Here is a 20,460-nt window from a genome sequence, read left to right as displayed (position 1 = left end):
CATTGAGAAACACACATTTTGCTTTAATTTTGCTTTTTTATTTTTAGAAAAAGTAAAACTTTAAGAACGCTTGGTGCGAATTCGCATCCAGGTGTCCTTTACGGGTTAATTTTCATCTCTAGTTCGCAATTCTTAATGTTCAGTGCGCAGTGTGACGTAGGCTTAACGCACGGTGCGTGCGATACACGCTGCGTGTGTTTCTTTGTTCGTTCTGTCACACCTATTCGAAACTTTGCACGATGAGTGATGGACGGCGCGCCTCAAGGATCGTTCGCTTCGCATATCTGTTCGCATATTTACGAAAGATCATTTCCGATTTTTTGCGGGAGATATTCGTAGATAATACAGGCAATAATTTGCGGATGATAGATGAGTGTTTTCGATCTTTTTAAAACGCACATTTATATTTTATGTCGAGTTTTTTTATTCCTAAAATAAATAAAACTTTATCGTGCAGCAGCTGCAACGGTCGTGTCGTTTGTAATATGTAGAGTGAGAAGCCGATAAAAATTTGTTCCCCCTAGCGGTTATTGGTTGTGTTTTCATGACACTGATTGTGTATCTGTTGTTGTATTTAATGAGAAAAATAATTGTCCCGATGCGGTTGCAGTTTCAGCGTAACTCCATACTGCCGTTGCAAAACGCATCGTCGACACCGGGCGATTAGTGTTTTCCGGTTTCTGAGGTTGTGCGCTCCGTTGTGTGCCAAGGCGACCAGCCTTGGCTCTACATTTCTTGCGTACACGGGCGAGTCATTGTTTGCAATTGTTACATAAATGTATCATCTCGTAAATCGAGATTTTCGTCTTCGAATAGACGGATTTAACTACCGTGGCTGATTAAACGCAATTAGTGTTATCGTGTAAAACGATCGTTTGAAGAAAACCTTGGGAATAATTATCGCGATCTACCATCAAGATTAGAATCAAGTAATTAATATCAAGTAATAAGACATTACTTATACGTATAAGATCGATATCGGGAAAAGTATCGGTAGTCGAAGTTTTCTTAGGATTTACCGCGGTCAATACAGTAGTCACGCCGAAGGAATCACTTCTGGCGATAATGGTTTGCGGTGTAAAGATGTAAATTGAATATTTGCATAAGAATCTTTACCCAATAAACGTTTCCGAGCTGCGTATTACCCGCCAGCGTACAACCGTAAACAATTTCCTCAAGGAAGAACCTCCGAGCAGACCTCGGGAAAACATTAAGGTCATGCGAATCGCAGGTGTGCCAAGAGGAGGCGCAGGAAAACATTCGGAGAGATGTCGGCGCGAAGGAGAGAGGAGTGATAGCTCGTTTCTTTTTTTCGCGGTCAGAAATTCTGGCCCGGGATCGTTCATAAAACTTTCCGGTCCGTTCTCCAGCTGGCTCCTTGCAGCTGTGCCTTCTCGATCTCGTGATCTCGCATAAGCCACACGCCCCGGCAAGACTTCGGCAATTCAGAAGGGCGCCAAGAGAGTGGCGGAGCAGAGAAAGCTCGTTTCGGACCGCACAACGCGGTCCGATACTTCGCGTGCGTGTGCCACTCACACGCCCGTTGCACGTGTCAGTAGCAACATCAACACAACAGGCGACACTCTGCTGAATCCGGTAACCGCAGCATCACACGTGTGCGTCCCAAACACGTGACGCGCTCACGTGTACAAGAAGGCCGTGTGCGACTTTTCCTTCGCGAGATCGTAGCCGCATCCGGTTACATCCGCCCAAGTTTCTCGAGTCGACGCGTGAAAAAAATAAATAAATACAACTATCTAATTCCACGAAAGTGTATCTGCTCGCTCGTTCAATTACTTATACGCTAATTAATTAAGGCTAGCCTCTTACAACACAATAGCATTAATTATTGATTCTGTTCACTATTTTACAAAAGTGTTAATTAATGCTAAAGTTTTTATCAGAGAGTTTTTCTTTTATATTATGAGGTAACGCATTTCTTCTTTAATTGCGGGAAGATTCGCCGAATGAAAAATTCTTGACGAGGCAAACTGTCGGAGGGATAATAAATCTCAACGAAATAATTGCTTCCCGATCGTTTGCCGTCGAAGACCACGAAGATGACGGGGGAACGGGGAGTTCTTGAACATTCGGTCGAATCTCTGCTCCGAAGCGGAAATTGTGTCGCCGCGGCCTACGACGTGAACGACAAAGGTATCCTCGACGCGGCACGGCGGGCGATTGAATTTCAATACGCAGAAGTTGTTAAGCAATGAAAGGCTTCCACGGGCTTGACGCTCGATTGTCTTTCCAGTTTCCATTGTCCGCGGGTAAAGCGCACGCGAAAAATCGTAATAAAGGCCTTCTTCTCGGGTTCCGCGAACGCACCGACCGAAGGATTCGTTTTCTCGTTGAACGGATCGTTCGTCTAGCTATCGACTACGGAGATTAAAAGTGGAGCACGCGAGAAGAAACGGGGTGCACGGAGTCTCCAAATCTCATACTAAAATTATATCTCTCGAAATACCGGTTTCAGTGGCCGGTCGGAAGATGTATATTCCTCGTAAATCATTTATAGATGCTCAAGGTGGAACACTTGGCGGTTAACGCGAAAAAAAAAGAAACGCCCGCTTGGTCTAGTCACCGCCATGTAGGTATGAAAAGGTTTCGTTGCCTTATTAAGGCGTTCGCGTCGCTCGTCTTGTCTCGCGCCAATCCTCTGCAGCTTGTCCAACTCGCCAAGAAGAAGGACGGAGAGCCGGAACTTCGAAACCAGTTTATTATTCGAAACGCGCGTCGCGCGAATGCGCGTAAAAAGAAGCGAGGCCTCGCGAGTCCGAGATGTTTTCTAGCAGGTTTTATTTGAGGTCAGTTTTGTCCTACAAGAGAAAGAGAGAGAGAGATGCGGCGCGCATCGAGCTCGCTATCATCTCCGCCGAGCCGATCTCCCCGGCGCCATTGTTATTTTCCTGGAGAAATTGCCGGTCTTCGTCCATAAACGCGGAATCGCCAGCTCGGGCGAACTCGCTCGTCCGGAATCGGTTAAAATGATAAAACGGCGCCGTATAAATAAGTTTATAGGCCGCGTAAATATCGGCACCGTGGCCGCGTTTCCTGCCACTCGAGGTGAGTTCTCTCTTTCTCCCGCTGTCTTTCTCACCCTGCGCCATGCAGGCTTTTGTTCCGATTCACGCCCGGTCCCGGGTGGCATTCCCCTCCCCCCGCGCATCGGATTTTCATGAATAAATCATGTTACTGTTTATCTACGGAAATCGTGAATTTCGATTAGAAGGATTTGCACAGTGCAGTGCCGCGGTTGACGTTCAGCGGAACGTGATCCATACGCGATTGAAACGTGCGTATCTCGTTTGTTTCATAAACGCGTGCAGATCAGCGTAACACGCATAACTAATATATCAATAGGTGTATTGCAATAAGCGTGCTTTATTAATCCGCCGTGTTTGAAAAGGACGATTGTTGCCCGTCGCGCGTGTTGCATTGTTTGATTCTCATTCATGTAAGTATCTTGTAACTCAATATCCAGTATGCAGTTTGCGTTTTCTTTCCTAAATGCGCCCAATTTGCGAATCGCTTTCGTTTCTTTCTCGACGATTAACAATTTTTAATAATCTTTCCGATATTATATCTAGATAACGATTCGACTCTTATCGATTGCCTCTGACAAATACGCTTCTATACATATAAATAACTTGCATCGAACATGATTTGGCACAGAAGAGAGATATATCTAAGCAGATAAAATAGTTTCTTAGAAATCTTGCCTTCCGACGAAGCGCCAATACACACGCAGCGATATCCTCCGGAGAGGCGTTATGCAACGAGAGCGGGACCAAGCGCGCACCTATGTACGCGCGTGCGGCAGCGCGCGTTTCTTACGAATTTGCAAAGCCGCGGGAGTGCGCAATTACAAGCCGCCCCGGACTCTCTCGTTTCACGAGTCATTGATTATTAGAGGCTCCCGACATCATCCGTTAATGCCGCAATCGATCGCGGCTCGGGCGACCGTACGGCCCGCGTAATCTCCGGTAATCCCGGGGAGAAATCCCCGCCAATCGCATCCTACGTGCGCTTTTATCGCTCGGCTCCGTTACGTAATTATGAAATTTACCTGGAACTCATTCGCGTGAGTGCGCGCGCGCGCGCATATTATACGCGCGGCGGATACCGGTGAAAATACCGGTTGGTCGCTCGTGCTCCTTTTGCCGTGCGGAAAGGAAGCGGATCGTGCTATGTGTAACTCTTACGCAATCCCGGCCAGGATGTGCAAGCGCGCGCGTGTGCAGGTGCGTAGGTGCGTCTATAACTTTCGATCGCGACGAGACCGCAGCCGAGTCTCTGGGGTCGGTTTGGCAAGTGTGTCAATGATAACGTTGGAGGATATCATTCGGTATCCACCTCGGGGCGCTTCTAGGCCGGAACCGCGCGTGCCCGAGCGAAGGAGAGAAATTGTAGACAAAGAGAGAGAAACAACAGCAGCGCGAATGGTATCATTCGCTTTCGCTGATTTTCAATCCGGGGGCACGCTTTGCAAGTTTCGCGCTTTCGCGCACCCCGTACTAACGTAAAACCCCGACCCCGAGGAACTGATTTAACTACGCCTCGACGATTTAAACTGAGGTGAATTAAACAGGCGAAAGCACAAAAACAGGTATAGAGACGAGCGGATAGCAGACGAGAATAGAGATAATATTTCCACGAGTTCACATATCTGACCTTTTTGACGAAGGGATATGTGATGCGGTGCGGGTTTTTTTTTCTTTTTCATTCGCATTTCAACAGAACCCGGCAATGGTAGACGATGCTTAATAAATCCTCCGGGTAATCGGTAATTGCGCCGGGGGGGGTCGGTGCATTATAGGCGCATTAGAAATAACGCATGACGGATCTCGTTAATTAAAATACTAACGGTAAAACCGAGGATCGCTCGAGCACATCCGACTTTAGTTTGATCGTTAAACGCGAGAGCTCTTTAACTTCTCAAAAGGATTCTCAATTTTTCCGTTCGCAGCCCGGATTAATTTGCACGATAAATATAGAATATATTGCGGTTTCATGTCTTTTTTTAGCTTCTTTATTCGACAGATGAAATTTATCTCAAACATCATTTTGACAGGAGAATTTATTTGCGAATACTTTCTCTCAGTAAATACTCGCTGATGCGTTAATAACTGCGATTTAATTCGAAATATTTCTAAATGTGTTTACGGGACATTGAACGCGGGATTTACTTTGGCAATTTAAGTAGACAGTAACCGAGTATATGATTCGGTCGAAATTTTAGAACATACCTAATAGCGGGCTCGTGCGCTTTGATTTTATAATTGTCCGCGACCGAGGTGTTAGATTTGCGGATAATAAATCACCGAGGGGTCGCAAATTGATGCCGCGCCAAATCATAGTTACGAGACGCATCTGTTCAAATAATCGGTTACGCCGAGATTCTCCGCGGGAATACGCGTACATTTCGGATCCTATTAATAGCCGGGCGAAATTAAGTCGTTAAAGTACGGATTAGCTGGTGATTTATCACGCTTACTGGCAGGCGGTTTCACTTTCCCGCTTTACAAGAGATCGCACACGTATCTCGTATAACAAAAACACTTTCTAATTACGACGGAAAAGTAATCCGAACAGTCGCTTATACGGGCGCAGCTAATCTTGATAACGGAACATCGAAAAGAAATATCTTTACCCTTTTGGCGAGAAACCTCGCCTCAGAATATCTCTTCGTGCGTAAATAAACTCGACACTAATTTCCGATTGAAATTGCGTTTACATCACGATACGTGCGATTCATTTTATAAATCGAAGTAGAACAGTATATTTACCAACAAAAAAAAACATCGTTCTTCAGATTTTGTTCTCGGCTGAGGAATTTATTTTACAAATTCTATTGTTCTGAATTATCAAACCGTACAAAATAAATGCAAAACTGGGTCGCGCGTGACACTTTCGACCGTATAAACGGCTGCACGTTTGCATCGTTCGCGTCGATCCCCTCCGGGCTGTCTTGCTTTCGTGTAATCGGAATTAATTGACAATTTGCCGCTCGAGGGATTACGAATAGCGGGACCGGGAATTTCGTTTCGCACGTGGCCACCCGAAATGGTCTTCGCCCGGAAGTTTTAATGAGCCGCATTCACGACAATCATGAGTGTGCAGTTATGTTCACGGCACGCGCGCGCGCCCCCCTTTATGACGGTAGAACGAAAGAGTCAACTCGGTGCACGCCGAGCCGTTTGCCGATGAACGGCAAACACCGTGTGAACATTAATTCGCATTCGCAATGCCATTATCCTCCTCCTCTCTCCGTATTGCAAGTGATTTTCAATCCCGACGCCATCGTGAGTATTTGCCCGCGTATTTGCTGAATTAAACAAAACATACAGCTGATGCTTTTACGCGCGATTCGTGGGTGGATGAGATATGTTGATACACGTATCTAGTGGCTTCCGCGCGAGATATTCCTGTTTATCCAATCTGCCGCTGTGTACATACGCAAGGTGTATCATGTAGATCCCGCTGGATTTCTGCCTGGCATTTAATAGAAGAAGAAAAGCTTTTATTATTATTATTATTATTTGTGTGTATTTCTCAGGTTCAAATCCATTGAGGCGTCTCTCTTGAGCAACTTGTTCGCGCGCGGAGACGTTTCGCAGAGAAGAAATCTAAAAAATCCGTGACACTCGGGGGAAAGTGCTGCGCAAGCATACGATACGTTTATATCGCAATTAGCCGTCGAACACGCGGTGAAAATGCGCGCTGCCCGTTTGTATCCGCGTCCATTTAAGTCGCTCTCAAGGCGCTCTTACGTCGTAAGGGAGCACCGCGCCGCTCCGGGGATCGAGGCTTCGCTCGCGCGGGTTAATGAGCTCCTCTCTGTGCGTACAGCATGGCAGAGTGACGTTTCCACACTGCGTCGTGCTTCCGAGATACCGATACGCCCACACGTGTCAAGCGCTGCTGCGAGTATCCCATACGTATCCGAGTATACACGCGTAGGTACACTTACGGCCGCGCGGCTGCTGCGGGTACGTAATCGCGGCGAGAACAGCTGCAGCATCGCGTTGGCGCACGCGGCATTAGAAAGGCGGCCGCGACTGGGAGATGTCACAAGGTAAACCGCATAACATAACTGGGATACACGGGGAGTTATTGTGCATGCGGCTATCTGCGCGATCGGATAGGCATACGGTTTACTGGCCTCCGGCGGCTGAAACCGAGCGCGCGTCCTTGAGAAAATTTCTCCCCCGCTGCTATATGTTCGCCGCTTTCATACTGTGCTCGCTTGAAAAGCGCAAGGCTTTTCACGACGAATTTATCTTTGTCTCGTACGAGGCATTGTCCCCGTCATCTTTCTTGTCTCTGGATTTTCTGAGTTCCGAGGGTTAAAAGGAGCTTGGCTCGTGGCGGATTCATTACGTGAGTCTTGGCGGCGCGATTCGTGCGTGTTATTTATGCGTGCCGCGTTGAGCATGCCGCATCGGGGCTCAGCGACGAGCTGCCTCTGTTGGTAGAGAGAAAGAAAGAGACGCGAAGGAGCGCGAGAGGCTTGCGATCGGTCAGGTACATCGAAAAAAAGAGAGGAAGAGAGAGAGAGAGAGAGAGCCGATAAGAGAGATTGGTAAGAGTGGCGCGAGGTAAATGTAAACTTACAATTTATACGAGCGATCTCCGGTCCGCACGGTTATTCATTCGCGACTTTTTATTTATGCGGCTGCCCTCCCACCACCCCCCTCTCGTTCGCGTAAAACGTATCCGTGTATCACCGGTCCAAGTCGTGCAACTGGCGATAATAATTTTTCATTGCGCCAGGTCAGACGAGAGAGCCGCCGGATCCATTCTCAGATCCGCATTTTAATTGGGATTTCATCGCGCGCGAAATTAACGAAGCCAGAGATCACATCACGTCTGTACGACGGTACACTCGAATATCGTGGAAAATCGCGCGATCGCGGGATTTCGCGTTACGATTGAATCGTTTCGGCTGACGAGATTCCCCTCGCGAGTCGGTCGGTCGGCGCGATTGCGTAGACGCGAAGCGATGTAGAACTAGACGGCAACAAGGACGCCGTGAGAGTACTTGTGAACCGTCTGGCGACCCTTTAATAGGAATTTATGCCAACATTCGCCTGACCTTAATTGCCGGCCAAGCTTGATCAATTGGCGCCAAATCGCGTCGTTCTTTGTCGCTAGGCTCGCGCCTCCGTAGGACGTAGATCAAACGCTCGCGCGAAGAGAAAACTATTTAGGGTGATCGTCATTAATTAAGATGCGGCGATCGTCACGTCGACATGCGCTGAAGCGAACACTTGGTATTCCAATGTGAGTATTTTGCGTACAGAAAATTATACGGTTGCCGTACGTCGAAGGTAAACGTCGGTAACACACACGCGGTGCGCGATATGCAGAGCTATTGAATATTCATATATACAAAGTGTGCATTCGTTACTTCGATACTTTCTCATAACGTCACGCGTAAATACTGTTAACAGTGCTACATCTGGAGCGAGGTGAGCGTGGTATCCTGCATCACTCGGCAAGGTGTCTCTGTTTCCAAGATACTCAAAGACCGAAAATAAAACGCGCGTATTCTCTCTTTCTCTCGCGTAATTTTATTTGTGAATAAATAAACTCGCCACCGTTCTCGATATATTATTCTCGCGTGAGAATGCGAGGATGAATGAGAAAGCAGGAAAAGGAAAGTTCTTATCTCGAATATGATTCTTTTTAGAATACAGTAGATTCGAGAGGTGTTTGACCTTACGCCAGAAGACGCCACAAGTTGTCGCGATAATTTATCGCTTCGCCATTAAACACGTTCCGCTGACTTATGTTGTCAGGATATTCTCCATAAATATATATTATACTCTCCGGTTGCCGGACGCTCGCGGAGTTGGCAACGACACCCGAAATCGATTGCCGGCGTTCGACTATAAATATTTAACATCGGCGGAAAGACGCGCGAGGAAATCTAATGAACGGCTAGCAACGACGGTTCTCCGACGCGAACTGGGAACAACAACAGCGGGTCTGATTGTCATTCGAGGTGCATTCACGACCGGTGACTGCCCTTGGCTGTTGATACGGAAAGGCTCGCTGCGCCGACGAAACAGTTTTAAATGACTCTCTCTCTTTCTCTCTGTCGACAGTGAAGAAATAATTGTCCGGGTCACTTCTCGGTGTCGTTAAACTTGTTAAATCGGGGGTCAGAACATCGCGCAGTCTTACACGCACGTATAACACATGGACTTGCCGAGATGCGCGAGATTCGTCGTGCGTGCCACTTTCTTTAAGAGATCATACCACCGCGCCACTTTCACGACGCGAAAAAAAGCTTCGATCGCCACGGAAGCAATTCGGCCAATTTTAATGCGAAAACCGAACGCGGGGTAATTGCGGTGTTATTTCCTCACGTCGATAAAATTGCGGCGGAGAAACGCACAGAAGGTACCTCGGAGGGGATATATATGTTTGATGTATATTGATCTCGCGGGGGGAGGGGGGGGATCTCTTAAAAGGCATCGCATTAAACTTTCTTTTTGAATTCGGGGATGGGCCTTCAGTGAAAATTAATTGAATACGCTCTCTCTCCGTATCCTTCTGAAAATTTCAACGTTCACTTTCTCACCACGCGCCATTTAATCAATTTTACAATTCGGTTGATATGTCTCGCGCTGGAATTATGGGGAATTATGGGTGAATAGTCTCTCCCTTGTTCTCTCCTGAGAGAGAAACTCGCAGATTATAAAATACACTCGCGCCCTCGAAAAGTCGAGTCAACGTACGCGTGGGTAAATATAAATCTGCGAGTCGCGAGCTCGGGGTCTTGTTCACATATGTCGCCGTCGCGAATTTTCGTGGCGCGCCTTTCGACACGTAGTGCTTGCTCTCGTGCGTTGTGTAAAGAGAAAAATCCTTTCTGTTTGCAGAAACTGTCGTCTTTCTTCAACAGCAAGCCGACGCGAGTGGACAAGACGGACAACAACAATGCAAACAATTCTAACAGCACGAGCAACAACATCCATAATATGCCGCTGCATGAACCCATCAGCGCTACTTCCCCCGAAGTATACGGTACGTGAGAACTCTATGATTACGTGAAAATCGCGATACCTTATACGGGCGCAGAGTGCGGGGAAACGTGCGCCAGTCGTGCCGCGCTATCATTTAATATACCGTCGACCGAATTGCGTATTTAAGACGCCGCGCGGATACGCATCCGAGCATACGGAACGCGCCGTTACGCTGACGTGAATTGCCGGCAATATAGGATTACGGCATATATGAGAGATATTATTCATTACTCCTCGGAAAGGCGATTCTCGGATTATACTTGGCGAACGAATGATTACAGCTTTACACGGTTTAATAGAAATTAAGCGCTTTCCGCGGCCAAGATTAATCGAGAGAAACGCGTAGGATTCGCGTAATACGTTGCAAAGATGATTCCGCCGTAGCGAGAAAAGAGTTTACGAGCCATCGGTGACTTACGTAACTCACGCGGACTCCCCGAAGTACGCAGCCGGCCTGATGTGTGTTTTTTCTTCGCTCGGAAAAAATAGCCGGGAGACTGCCCATGACGCCCCAGGAGGCGGTGAAGTATTACGGCTCCAGACTGACGGAATTCGAGCGCGCCGAGATCGAGAAGTACTCGGAGATCTGGTATCTGGGCCTGTCGGCCCACAAGATCCACGGCGAGGAGGTCTCCTCCCAGAACGGCGGTTACGACGACGAGAACGGCAGTTACAACAAGGTCCTGCACGATCATATCTCCTACAGGTGAGCGTCCGATCATCCTCTTTCGCCTCTCTCCTCTCTCGATGCGCGCGACTTTCCCTCTTCTCTCCTAATTGTTATCGCCGCACGATGTTTGTTTCGCCGAGCGTACTGGCTAGAGGATCGTATAGCTAGCAACGGAATTCTCGCAATTGCGCGCACTTGCATTCCGTACGTCGTTACTCTCGAGAGAGAGAGGAGAAATTGCGGTTAAGAGCCGCGCGTGCACACAGCTCTTGTGTGCGTCTAAACGCGCGCGGTAAACAGCACGATAAATCGCGAAACGGTAAGTAAAAAGAATGGTCGACGACGAATTTTCTTACGCGCGTGAATGATCTAACGGTCAAACGGGACCGGTAATTGCGGCTCTTCTTTCCGTCCGTTCCTCACGTCCCGTTGTCCACGTCGTTTTAGCCCGCACGTGTGTCAATTATTCGTAAACTTGTGTGCACGCAGATACGAGATCCTGGAGGTGATCGGCAAGGGAAGTTTCGGTCAGGTGATCCGAGCGCTGGATCACAAAACGGGACAGCACATCGCCATCAAGATTATCAGGTACGCGGAAACGCTACACTCATCTCGCGATGAGTGACTCAGCGCGACTCAGACCGTGAGTTATGTGGAAAAAAAAAACGCGACGCGTGTCCGCAATGAATAATGCCTAGATACATCCGGCATTTTTCCGAATGCGTTCGCTTTTCCGAGCGCACCGTTCTTTTCGCGCGTCGTTTTTTTTTCTTTTTCTTTTTCTTCATTTAAACAGCGCGGCTTTCACCTGTCCTTGCAGGAACAAGAAGAGATTCCACCATCAGGCTCTCATCGAGGTGAGAATCCTGGAGCATCTCAGAAAGAAGGACCTGGAGGCGAACTCGCAGCACAATGTGATACACATGCTAGAATATTTTTACTTCAGGAATCATCTGTGCATCAGTTTCGAATTAATGAGGTGAGCGATCAAGCGAGATGAAAGCAGAAGTCTGGGTTTTCGCCTGTGAGAATTTGTTAAACGAACAAAGAAAAATTGTTGCAGCTTGAATCTGTACGAGCTAATCAAAAAGAACAATTATCAAGGATTCAGCCTGAGCCTGATCCGCCGTTTCGCCAACTCGCTAATTAGTTGCCTGAGACTGCTCTATCGAGAGAACATCATTCACTGCGACTTGAAACCGGTGGGTAACGCCGCCCGCACAATCGTGCTTTATTCACGTTAATCCCGAGTGCGCCGTTCTCATATATATATATATATATATATGTATACATTGGCGTCATTGTTACAGGAAAACGTGCTGCTGAAACAACGGGGGAGCAGCTCGATCAAAGTCATCGATTTCGGCTCGTCGTGTTACAGCCACCAGCGCGTTTACACGTACATACAGTCGAGGTTCTACAGGAGTCCGGAAGTGATTCTCGGTCTTCCCTACGGCACGCCGATCGATATGTGGAGCCTGGGCTGTATCTTAGCCGAGCTGTACACGGGGTATCCGCTGTTTCCGGGCGAGGACGAGATAGAGCAACTTGCCTGCATTATGGAAGTCCTCGGTCTGCCACCGGAGCACATTATCAATCACGCCACTCGTCGCAGGCTCTTCTTCGGTAAGCTATTAATATCCGCGAGTACTGAAAACTCTGCAGAGGCGGGAGAGCCTCCCCCCCCCTCCTTCCCCCCTACTAAAAGATAAAAGCGGGCGTGCCGCGCACTGTAGTACTCAAAGAACCGGGTTTAAAATAATTGCAGATCAGAAGGGAAGCCCGCGATGCGTGACAAACAGCAAGGGCAAGAAGAGATGGGCAGGTAGCAAGAACCTCTCAATGGCTCTTCGGTGCTCCGACATGCTCTTCGTAAACTTTGTTAGCAGATGCCTCGAGTAAGTACAATATGCATTATTCGCGCGTAGATTTATTATTCGAAAATGTCATCGTTATACATCGACGAAATCGATTTTCCCATTAAGGTATCGTTGAAAATTCAAAGTTTTCAATTGATAAATTGTTCGATGGAAATCCGTAGTTTTTTTTTTCTATCTTGGTTCTTACGAATTCCGCTGTTCGCGGAATTTATACACTAATACTTAAACGTTTCTTGATTTTGTCCAGGTGGGATCCAAAGAAGCGTATGACCCCCGACGAGGCGATGCGTCACGAGTGGCTAACTTCGTCGTCGTCTTCGCACGTGAGCTCCTCCACGTCGGCGATAGCCTCGTCGACGGTGAACGCGAGTGCGAACACGACGACGACGAGCGTCGACACGCCGCGGGAATCCGCCCACGCTCCGCAGACGGTGAGCGTGACTGTGAGCGCGCCGCGGCAACGGGCGACGACGATGGAGGACCCGCCGTACACGATGTACCGGCTGTACAAGGGTCGCAAGTACATGCCGAAGGTCTCCACGGGCACCGACGTCACCGACAACGGCGGCGGCCTGATGGTGAAGAGCAAGCTGAACGGCAGCGCGAGCAGTCACGCCCTGGCGAGCAGCACGCAGACAGCGACATCGAGGCACGCGTCGACCGGCGACATCGTTGCGAGCCTAGACCCGAATCTCGACGACTCAGGCACGTTCCTGCCGCCGATATTGTGAAGTCGGGTTTGCGCCAGCCACTTCTAAACGGGCTAACTCGCGTACCGACGCGATCGGCATGACGCTCACTCTTTGCACTGCCGCGGGGGGGAAGTGTGCGTCGATGTTGTATCACTCCGATGTACGTCAAGAGCGGGTGCACAGTTGAACGGAAGGCGCGTGTAGAACTGGCTGGCCGCGGTCCGACGTTACCGTTTCTCGATGCCAAACGGCTAGTTAAAAAAGAAAAAAAAACGCAGAGTCGCTAGTCTCGGCATGTATCGAGCTATGAGGCCAAAATGACGATCTGACGACGGGAGAAGAGCGCGCACAGGCGCGTGACGAGCAAATAGCGATCGCGTGATCGATCGATTCCGCGCGCTCCCGGGGACTCTGGCGATCCAATATCACTCAGGTAATCGTAACGAACTCGCGCGCGCGCGCATTATCGTAGTTATTCGCGGAAAAATGTAAACCTGTTGCCTACGATGAGGATACTAGCAAATCGTTTCAGTGTATACCGATCACATTTCGACATGGACCATCGTACCTATCTGGTTCGAATGTTTACCTCGCGCCTGTATAAAGTGCACGACATTAACACAGGTGACGAAGTCTCGGCCGTAGATATAAAAAAGAAATTACAAGTTAAAATTGAAAGTTTGCATAAAATGCGTAGTTTGCCTTGCTGTCAACGAACCGTGAGATAGACGATTCGCCTTCGGGCTGCGTGTTACGACGATAAAAAGAAAAAAAAAGAAGCTCGCACGCGTAAACGCAATCGGAAAGTATACCGTACAGTAGCATCGTACTTTAGATAACTACGCCAGTGCAAAGTGGCGCGATACGACGCACGTATCGTGGCAACGATAGAGAAGCGAGGAGCTCGAGGCGAAAGAGCACGTTATGGTTGAAAACAACGATTCGCCCGACGATTGCAGCGTAACGTCGGGGATTACCATCGAATTACGGTCGTGCCGAGAAGAACCTGAGTCGTTCGAGACCTGTGTCGCCAACACAGGGTCGCGCGATTAATAACGAAGCGCCAAGGCGAAGTGTCAAGAGTAACATTAAATACGTGAAGCGTGTGCCCCAGTTTAACGAGGCCTGAGTAGTCTTATTGTGATATTAAACTACCACTGTCTTACTTAGATCTCTCTGATATTAAGAAGTAACGATTGCTAATATAATAATTTCAATTTACTATTAATCATTATTTTCTTATTATCTGTAATAATCGCTATATCGCTACTATTACCGCAAAGATATAGCGGCATACAAGTAACGAGGATTTATCATCGATATAATGACAGAGTTAACACTACTTATATACGTAGGCATGTACAGATTTTAATTAATGCGTTTTTGAAGTCTCGGAACAGCAGCAAGCAGCAGCAGCAGCATGCTAGTTCGCTTACTATGGATACATAAAAAAAAAAGAAACCTGATAATTTTCAGTGATTTTCAGTGATCCCTTTATTACCGCCGCTACACCGCTCTTCTGTTGTCAATAATCGTCTGCGCGACGTAACGCATGCTTTATTACGTCGAAATTAATTAATTAATGTTGATTAACGCCCCGTGAGATTCCTCTCCGCCTTCGCAGTACTACCTATTTACGCATTGCTCGTAATTTTTCCCGGCATTAATTAGCGATTTATGATTTGACGCGCCCTTTCGAAAACTTATCACGAGCATTTTCGCGACATGCAGAGGATTTGATACAAAAAAAAGAAACACAAAACCTATTGTATAGTATTATAATGTTAGGCTACTTTTAGACTTGGTAATTGTTCGATGTGCCCGTACCCATTCTAAAGTTCCGCACGAGCTCGTAATAATTACATCATTATGACGTTAGAAACGTGAGACGTGTCACGCTCCACCGTTTGTTGCTGTCGAGCTTCCACCACGTGGAACGTTAATCTTCCGTTTTTCCATGTTTCTCTAATTCTTGAAGGTCCTATTACACGTACGAAAACCATCGGAGGCCCTACTAAAAACTGTAATCCGTTTTTCATTGCCACGGCCAAAAATTTGAAGCAGATGTATGAATTTATCGATATACTCGCAAATTCTGATCGCGTCACAAGAGACTGAAATGAATCATTATTTTATATTGCTAACGAAAAAACACATCGCGAAATTGTTCCTAATAGTTCGTTTTCTGCAAATCGATATGTCGCCTTACTTTTATTACACTTTTAGCCAACTCGTTCAGTTCCTCTGTCTGAAGCATATTGTTTGATTCGCGGAAAGTTATCGAACGTCTCACGATGAAAACAAAACGAATAATGAAACTGAACTTTGCCGTCACACAAACGGTCCCACTTTAGCCCAAGAGAAACTCTTTTTAGGACAATTAATATCGTACCAATCGTAGTGGTATCGCGCGACATAATCGGTGAATGGCCAATAAAACGCGAGCGGATGTATATTATAATAATTAAGAATTACATATATAAATATATTATTCGTATGTGGCGAATCTGCCCGAACGAACGACTGACGAAGTAGCGCATATTATATTATGATACATGATACACGATTCTTACAACTTGTGGCGGGTTCGTAGCAGTCGCTCTCGAGTTAATCGCGTCAACGTAGCGACGGAATCATCACGGAAGTCTCGGGTAAGCATTTCGTTCGATTACTCCAAACGAAAAAAAAAAAAACAAAGAAAGAGAAAAAGAAAATTCAACGAGAGTAATGTCTATGAGGCGACGCTTTCTAGGGAACGAGAGATATATCAAATTGTGTATAGAATAAAGATGTGACTGTGTATGTGTGTGTATGTATGCGTGTGCGTGCGTGCGTTGCCTACGAGGGAGACTCGTCGTCTCTCGGTGAGAGTAAGAAAGGGAGAGTGTGGCGTATGATTATGCACACACACATATATCTTATTATTAAAATATATTATACTATTATACCACGTGAGGCGCGGTAACGCGCGAGGGCAAAAACGAGTTAAGTCTAGGATACGATAGAGGACTAATTAGAAGAAGGGCGTTTCGCGAAGAACACGCGCGCGACTCCGTCTACGGAGTCCCCGGCCTCTCGCCCCCCCCCCAACCCCCCTCTAAAAAGAAGAAAAAAAAATACAAAACGCCGTTCAATTGTACAGTCTTAAGTTTTTAGTTGTGTTCACTATTGTATACAGCGGGATCAAATTATAGTATCTGTATAAACGGGACGGTTGTATAATCTACGTGTGACGTGCATCATCACTTATGCAGACCAACACACGTGCACACTCGGCACGCGCGTGTCGCCTAAAAAGAAACATAACGAGAAGCATGTTCGTAATAGCGAGAAACACACTAGTGATCGGCTTGGCCGGCGTCGGTTTACCTCGACTCAAAACCGAGTCGTTTGTCTTCTGGGAGAGACAGACGGACATTCGCTGCTGCGAATTTTAGAGACCGACACCGACGAAGCTGGGACTAAAGCGATGAAAGGAAAAAAAAGATTAAAAAAAGAGGCCAGGGCATGTACTATTTCAATACCATCCAAGAAACAGCGAAAAAAAAAAAATCGAGCGAAAGTCCATGTCCTTCGACTGAAAGCTATTCGACTTCGCACCTGGTCGATTCGTCGTTCGCGAACGGAACAGTTGTCGCCGTACGCCGCGATTTCCCCACAACGGCGCGGACGGAAAAGGGAGACAGTGGCTTTTTCTAGTCCAGGATGTAACGAACGTGCTCCGAACGTACACACACACACGTCTCACTTGAACACGAGGGAGAGGAAAAAAAAATAAGAGAAAGAGGAAAGAGTTCCCTCCGGCTTCAGCGAAGGAATGCTACGCGCGACGTATATATCCGTTAAGTCGGTGTGCAACTAATTAACGAATTTTAACGACGCGATTAGACACTATCGAATTAAATTAAGTATAATACGCGTGCGTGTGTGACCCCCTCTCCCCTTCCCGCGACGGATAACGCGTCCGACGAGGAGGACCCTGCGTTTTGTTGCGAAGGAGCCACCGTTACGACGGCCGAGCCTCGTAGATCATCCTAGTAGGACAATCATAAAGTTACGCGTTTGTGTTAGACGCGCTAGTAAGTTTTCATTAGACGATAGAGACGCGAGTGACCGTATATACGAGGAGGGGGGGAGTACCCCTCGTTCGAGAAGACGCTCGCTAAAATGCGTAAAGCGATCCCGTGGGCGCGCATCGCGACGGAGGATCGTTTAGATTATTAAACGGCGGCTGCGCGCGCGCTTCGCTCGCCTTTTCTAGGCCCGCAAGAGGAGAGATCTCGGTACGCGGATCCGCGCGGAAGTGAGAGTATCTCGCGTGCACGGGGGAGAAGGAGGAGGAGGCGGAGGAAGAAGCGATTCCGATAAAAATGTGGGAGCGAGGGAGTTCATGGAGAGTGATTTGTAATCTGGCGTTCAATTGCGGATGTCTTGTTATGAAACGTGTAAAAGTGCGAGTTCGTCAATTTCTGCCCAGACTTAACTTTAGCAAACGAGAGAGAATTGCTAAATAATAAATGATTATTATAATGACATTAGTATATATATATTTACTATATATATATATACTGATTACGATACTGAAGCATCATCATCTTTTGTATCATTTGTTCGTTTGTTTTTATCTTACTGCGTTTGTCTTTCATTATTAATGCAATACCAAGATGACTCGGTTTCGACTCGGTATCTTGTGTGTAAATATATAACTAATAAAAAAAACATGTACACAAATGCAACGAGAACACGTCTGATTGACGTATCTTCCCCTGCAGTCCCCCCTGCCCCCTTCCCAGGATTCCCTGTAGCGGTTGAACACCAAGCGCTAGTGATTTAAATAGTTTATTTGTAACATACTCGTATTAAATACATCATATGTATGAGATGTATAACGCGCTAAGCAGACCGATGAGTTAAAAAGGTCGGTATTCAGAACCATTGCTTATTGAAACGATGAGTTATATCGCCGTTAATTTTAATTAGTGAGAACCAGATGCGAGCTCTGAATACAGACTACGAAGTTAAAACGCTAGAAGTGGATCAGAGACGAAAAGAGGATGAGGTAAGTAACGAACCTTTTTGGAGGAAAGGACAATTGTTTTGAGAGAGAGAGAGAGAGATAGAGACAGAAGGCACAGGATGATCCAACATTATATGTATGTACTGACTTCTTGGCGATATATGCGATTCGCGACTGAATCTGTGAATTCATCTTCTAACAGACAGATGGATTGCTACACACATATTCCTCTAATGAAAAATATAAGATCGATGACTTAAATAACGATTTAAATAACTGTCGGAGATCGTTGCATGCACGACAATATTTAGATAGACATATATGAATACCACAGCATATATGTAGTCGATAATCTCAAAGCAAGTTTCCCAACGCTTTTGTTTCGATGCTACCTCCGCCTCTCTCCCTTCTGGGTTTTTCTCTTCTCCTTTTTCTCTTCCTTTAGCTGCTTCTGCTTCTCTCTAAAATATAAAATTAAATTAAAAGTATATCTATCGCATATCCAACGTGTTATGTGTTAATTCATCGATGCCTGAAATCATCCTACCTGTCTTCTTTATCCTTTTCCTTCTTCTTCTGGCTCTCCAGCTTGGCCTTTTCCCTTTTCTCTCTTTCCTGCTGTACAATAGTAGCTGCGTTCAGGTTCTTTTCGATTCCGCAATCTCCACCGCTCGCTCCATTCTCCTCCCCGTCTCCCTCGCTATTTTCTTCGTCAGACATTTGACTGTATTTCGCTAGTACAGCCTCCCGTATTCGTCTATCCTCCTCCGTGTAGCTCTTCTGCGTCGTCGTGGGCAGACTCTGTGACTCCAGCATCTTCGCCAGCCTGACGTCGACGTCTTCCGTCGGTGCGGGCGCCACGGCCACTTCCTCGGCTGGCAACCACTCTGCCCACGCGCTCAGGATTTCTGCTACATGTTTGCCGATATTATCCTGCAACGAAAATGAAAGGAAAGTCTGTTATCATAACGTAAGAGACATTGCATAATCTGGCGCAAGATTACAGGGACAAGGACGAGCATTCCTGGCGCGTCTAAGCGAGCCAAAAGCCGTGAGGATAAGAATTAAAGATCTTATCGAAAGTTGATAAGATCGTAGTCAATGTAAGCTCGATTTCTCTTATAATCCATCAATCTCGGATGGATCTGTCTCTGATGGAGCACTCGGCGGACGAAAAACGGCGGAGGAAAATACACCGCGGGGCGGACCGCGACTGGAGCTCGCTGGAGTAGAGCGTACGGGAGACACGGACGCGTACTTTTCGGGGCACGACCTCGCGATTATTTCCGACCGCCTGACGGATGCGGCGACGCGTGTTCTAACCTCAACCTGTGCTCCGCGCTCCTCGCCCACCGCCACTCACCGTTATGCCATTGAGTATGCTCTCGAGCGCCTCGGTCTTCTCGTCCTCGGACTCGTCGCTCTTGAGGATGCCCTTGATGTACGTGCCGAAGACACCCTCGTCCGTGTTGAGCGCCTGCAGCTTCGTGCTGAGCCAGGCGTCGAAGGAGTTCGCCGCGACCGCCATCGCGCTCGTCCGGCGGCGCTCGTTCACGCGGTCTCGATCTCGCCGGTCGCCCCTTCGCGCGCTCCGACTGGCGAGAGTAGGAAGGAAGGAAGGAAGGAAGTGAAGGTAGGAAGGACGCGCAGCGTCGCCGCGATGACACCTGATTTGCCCGAGCAGTCACATCTTTCGTCACACTGGACGCGACACGCCGGACTCGCGCGGTCATCTCCACGACGACGGCGCGGACATCGTCGCCGGAGCTCGGACTTTATCTTTAGTTTCCTACGGCACGCAAACCTGCAGCTTTACGGCGCGCGTTAAGGTACACGTAGTGTGTGTTGCTGCTACACACGACGGCGCGAATGCCGCCGGACCGTTTCTGGAGCGCATTTCCTGGAGCGTGCGCACCTTGACACTCGTGCATGACACTGCGCGCGCGCGTGTGTGTGTGTGTCGTATATCGTACACACATATACGGCGAGATGTAGATTTTTTCCGTGCCAGACGACACGAAAGAAATTTGCAATACCTATAAGTTAAAGCTTTAAAATTGTAACATATATTGTGTAGAAAAAAAGGTCGTTTCGATTGGCTTGTCGAGTAAAACTTAATGTATTCACACGATACTAAAATATTGTTCCGAGATCTTGGAAGGTT

General features: G+C 47.4%; 2 protein-coding genes across 2 annotated transcripts in view; one reads left to right on the top strand and one right to left on the bottom strand.

The window, feature by feature from the left end:
- LOC105452961 overlaps positions 1-18,010 on the top strand; it is a 94,094-nt gene extending 76,084 nt beyond the window's left edge. Inside the window, exons 3-10 of the mRNA XM_011694528.1 lie at positions 9,894-10,038; positions 10,527-10,743; positions 11,197-11,295; positions 11,528-11,686; positions 11,771-11,909; positions 12,018-12,333; positions 12,476-12,605; positions 12,835-18,010. Coding sequence (XP_011692830.1) covers positions 9,894-10,038; positions 10,527-10,743; positions 11,197-11,295; positions 11,528-11,686; positions 11,771-11,909; positions 12,018-12,333; positions 12,476-12,605; positions 12,835-13,318 — 1,689 coding nt within the window. The 3' untranslated portion in view covers positions 13,319-18,010. The remainder of the gene's footprint in view (positions 1-9,893; positions 10,039-10,526; positions 10,744-11,196; positions 11,296-11,527; positions 11,687-11,770; positions 11,910-12,017; positions 12,334-12,475; positions 12,606-12,834) is intronic.
- Positions 18,011-18,102: 92 nt separating this feature from the next.
- LOC105452959 (coiled-coil domain-containing protein 43) lies at positions 18,103-20,214 on the bottom strand. Its single transcript, XM_011694526.1, has 3 exons — positions 19,660-20,214; positions 18,844-19,229; positions 18,103-18,757 (listed from the first exon to the last, which is right to left on the bottom strand). The coding sequence occupies exons 1-3, from the start codon at positions 19,822-19,824 to the stop codon at positions 18,685-18,687; spliced, it is 624 nt and encodes a 207-aa protein (XP_011692828.1). The 5' UTR covers positions 19,825-20,214; the 3' UTR covers positions 18,103-18,684.
- Positions 20,215-20,460: the final 246 nt, after the last annotated feature.

The sequence above is a fragment of the Wasmannia auropunctata genome, unplaced genomic scaffold (genome assembly GCF_000956235.1).
Source record: "Wasmannia auropunctata unplaced genomic scaffold, wasmannia.A_1.0 LD336023.1, whole genome shotgun sequence".
Taxonomy (NCBI): domain Eukaryota; kingdom Metazoa; phylum Arthropoda; class Insecta; order Hymenoptera; family Formicidae; genus Wasmannia; species Wasmannia auropunctata.
This window is presented reverse-complemented; position numbering and strand designations above follow the sequence as displayed.

Bases quoted from the DNA above. Each gene is read 5' to 3' on its own strand.
- LOC105452959 (XM_011694526.1), bottom strand. From the start codon at position 19,824: ATGGCGGTCGCGGCGAACTCCTTCGACGCCTGGCTCAGCACGAAGCTG. The intron at 19,230-19,659 runs GTGAGTGGCGGT...TTTTCGTTGCAG, and splicing joins GCATACTCAATGGCATAACG to GATAATATCGGCAAACATGT. The intron at 18,758-18,843 runs GTAGGATGATTT...TTTATATTTTAG, and splicing joins GAAAAGGATAAAGAAGACAG to AGAGAAGCAGAAGCAGCTAA.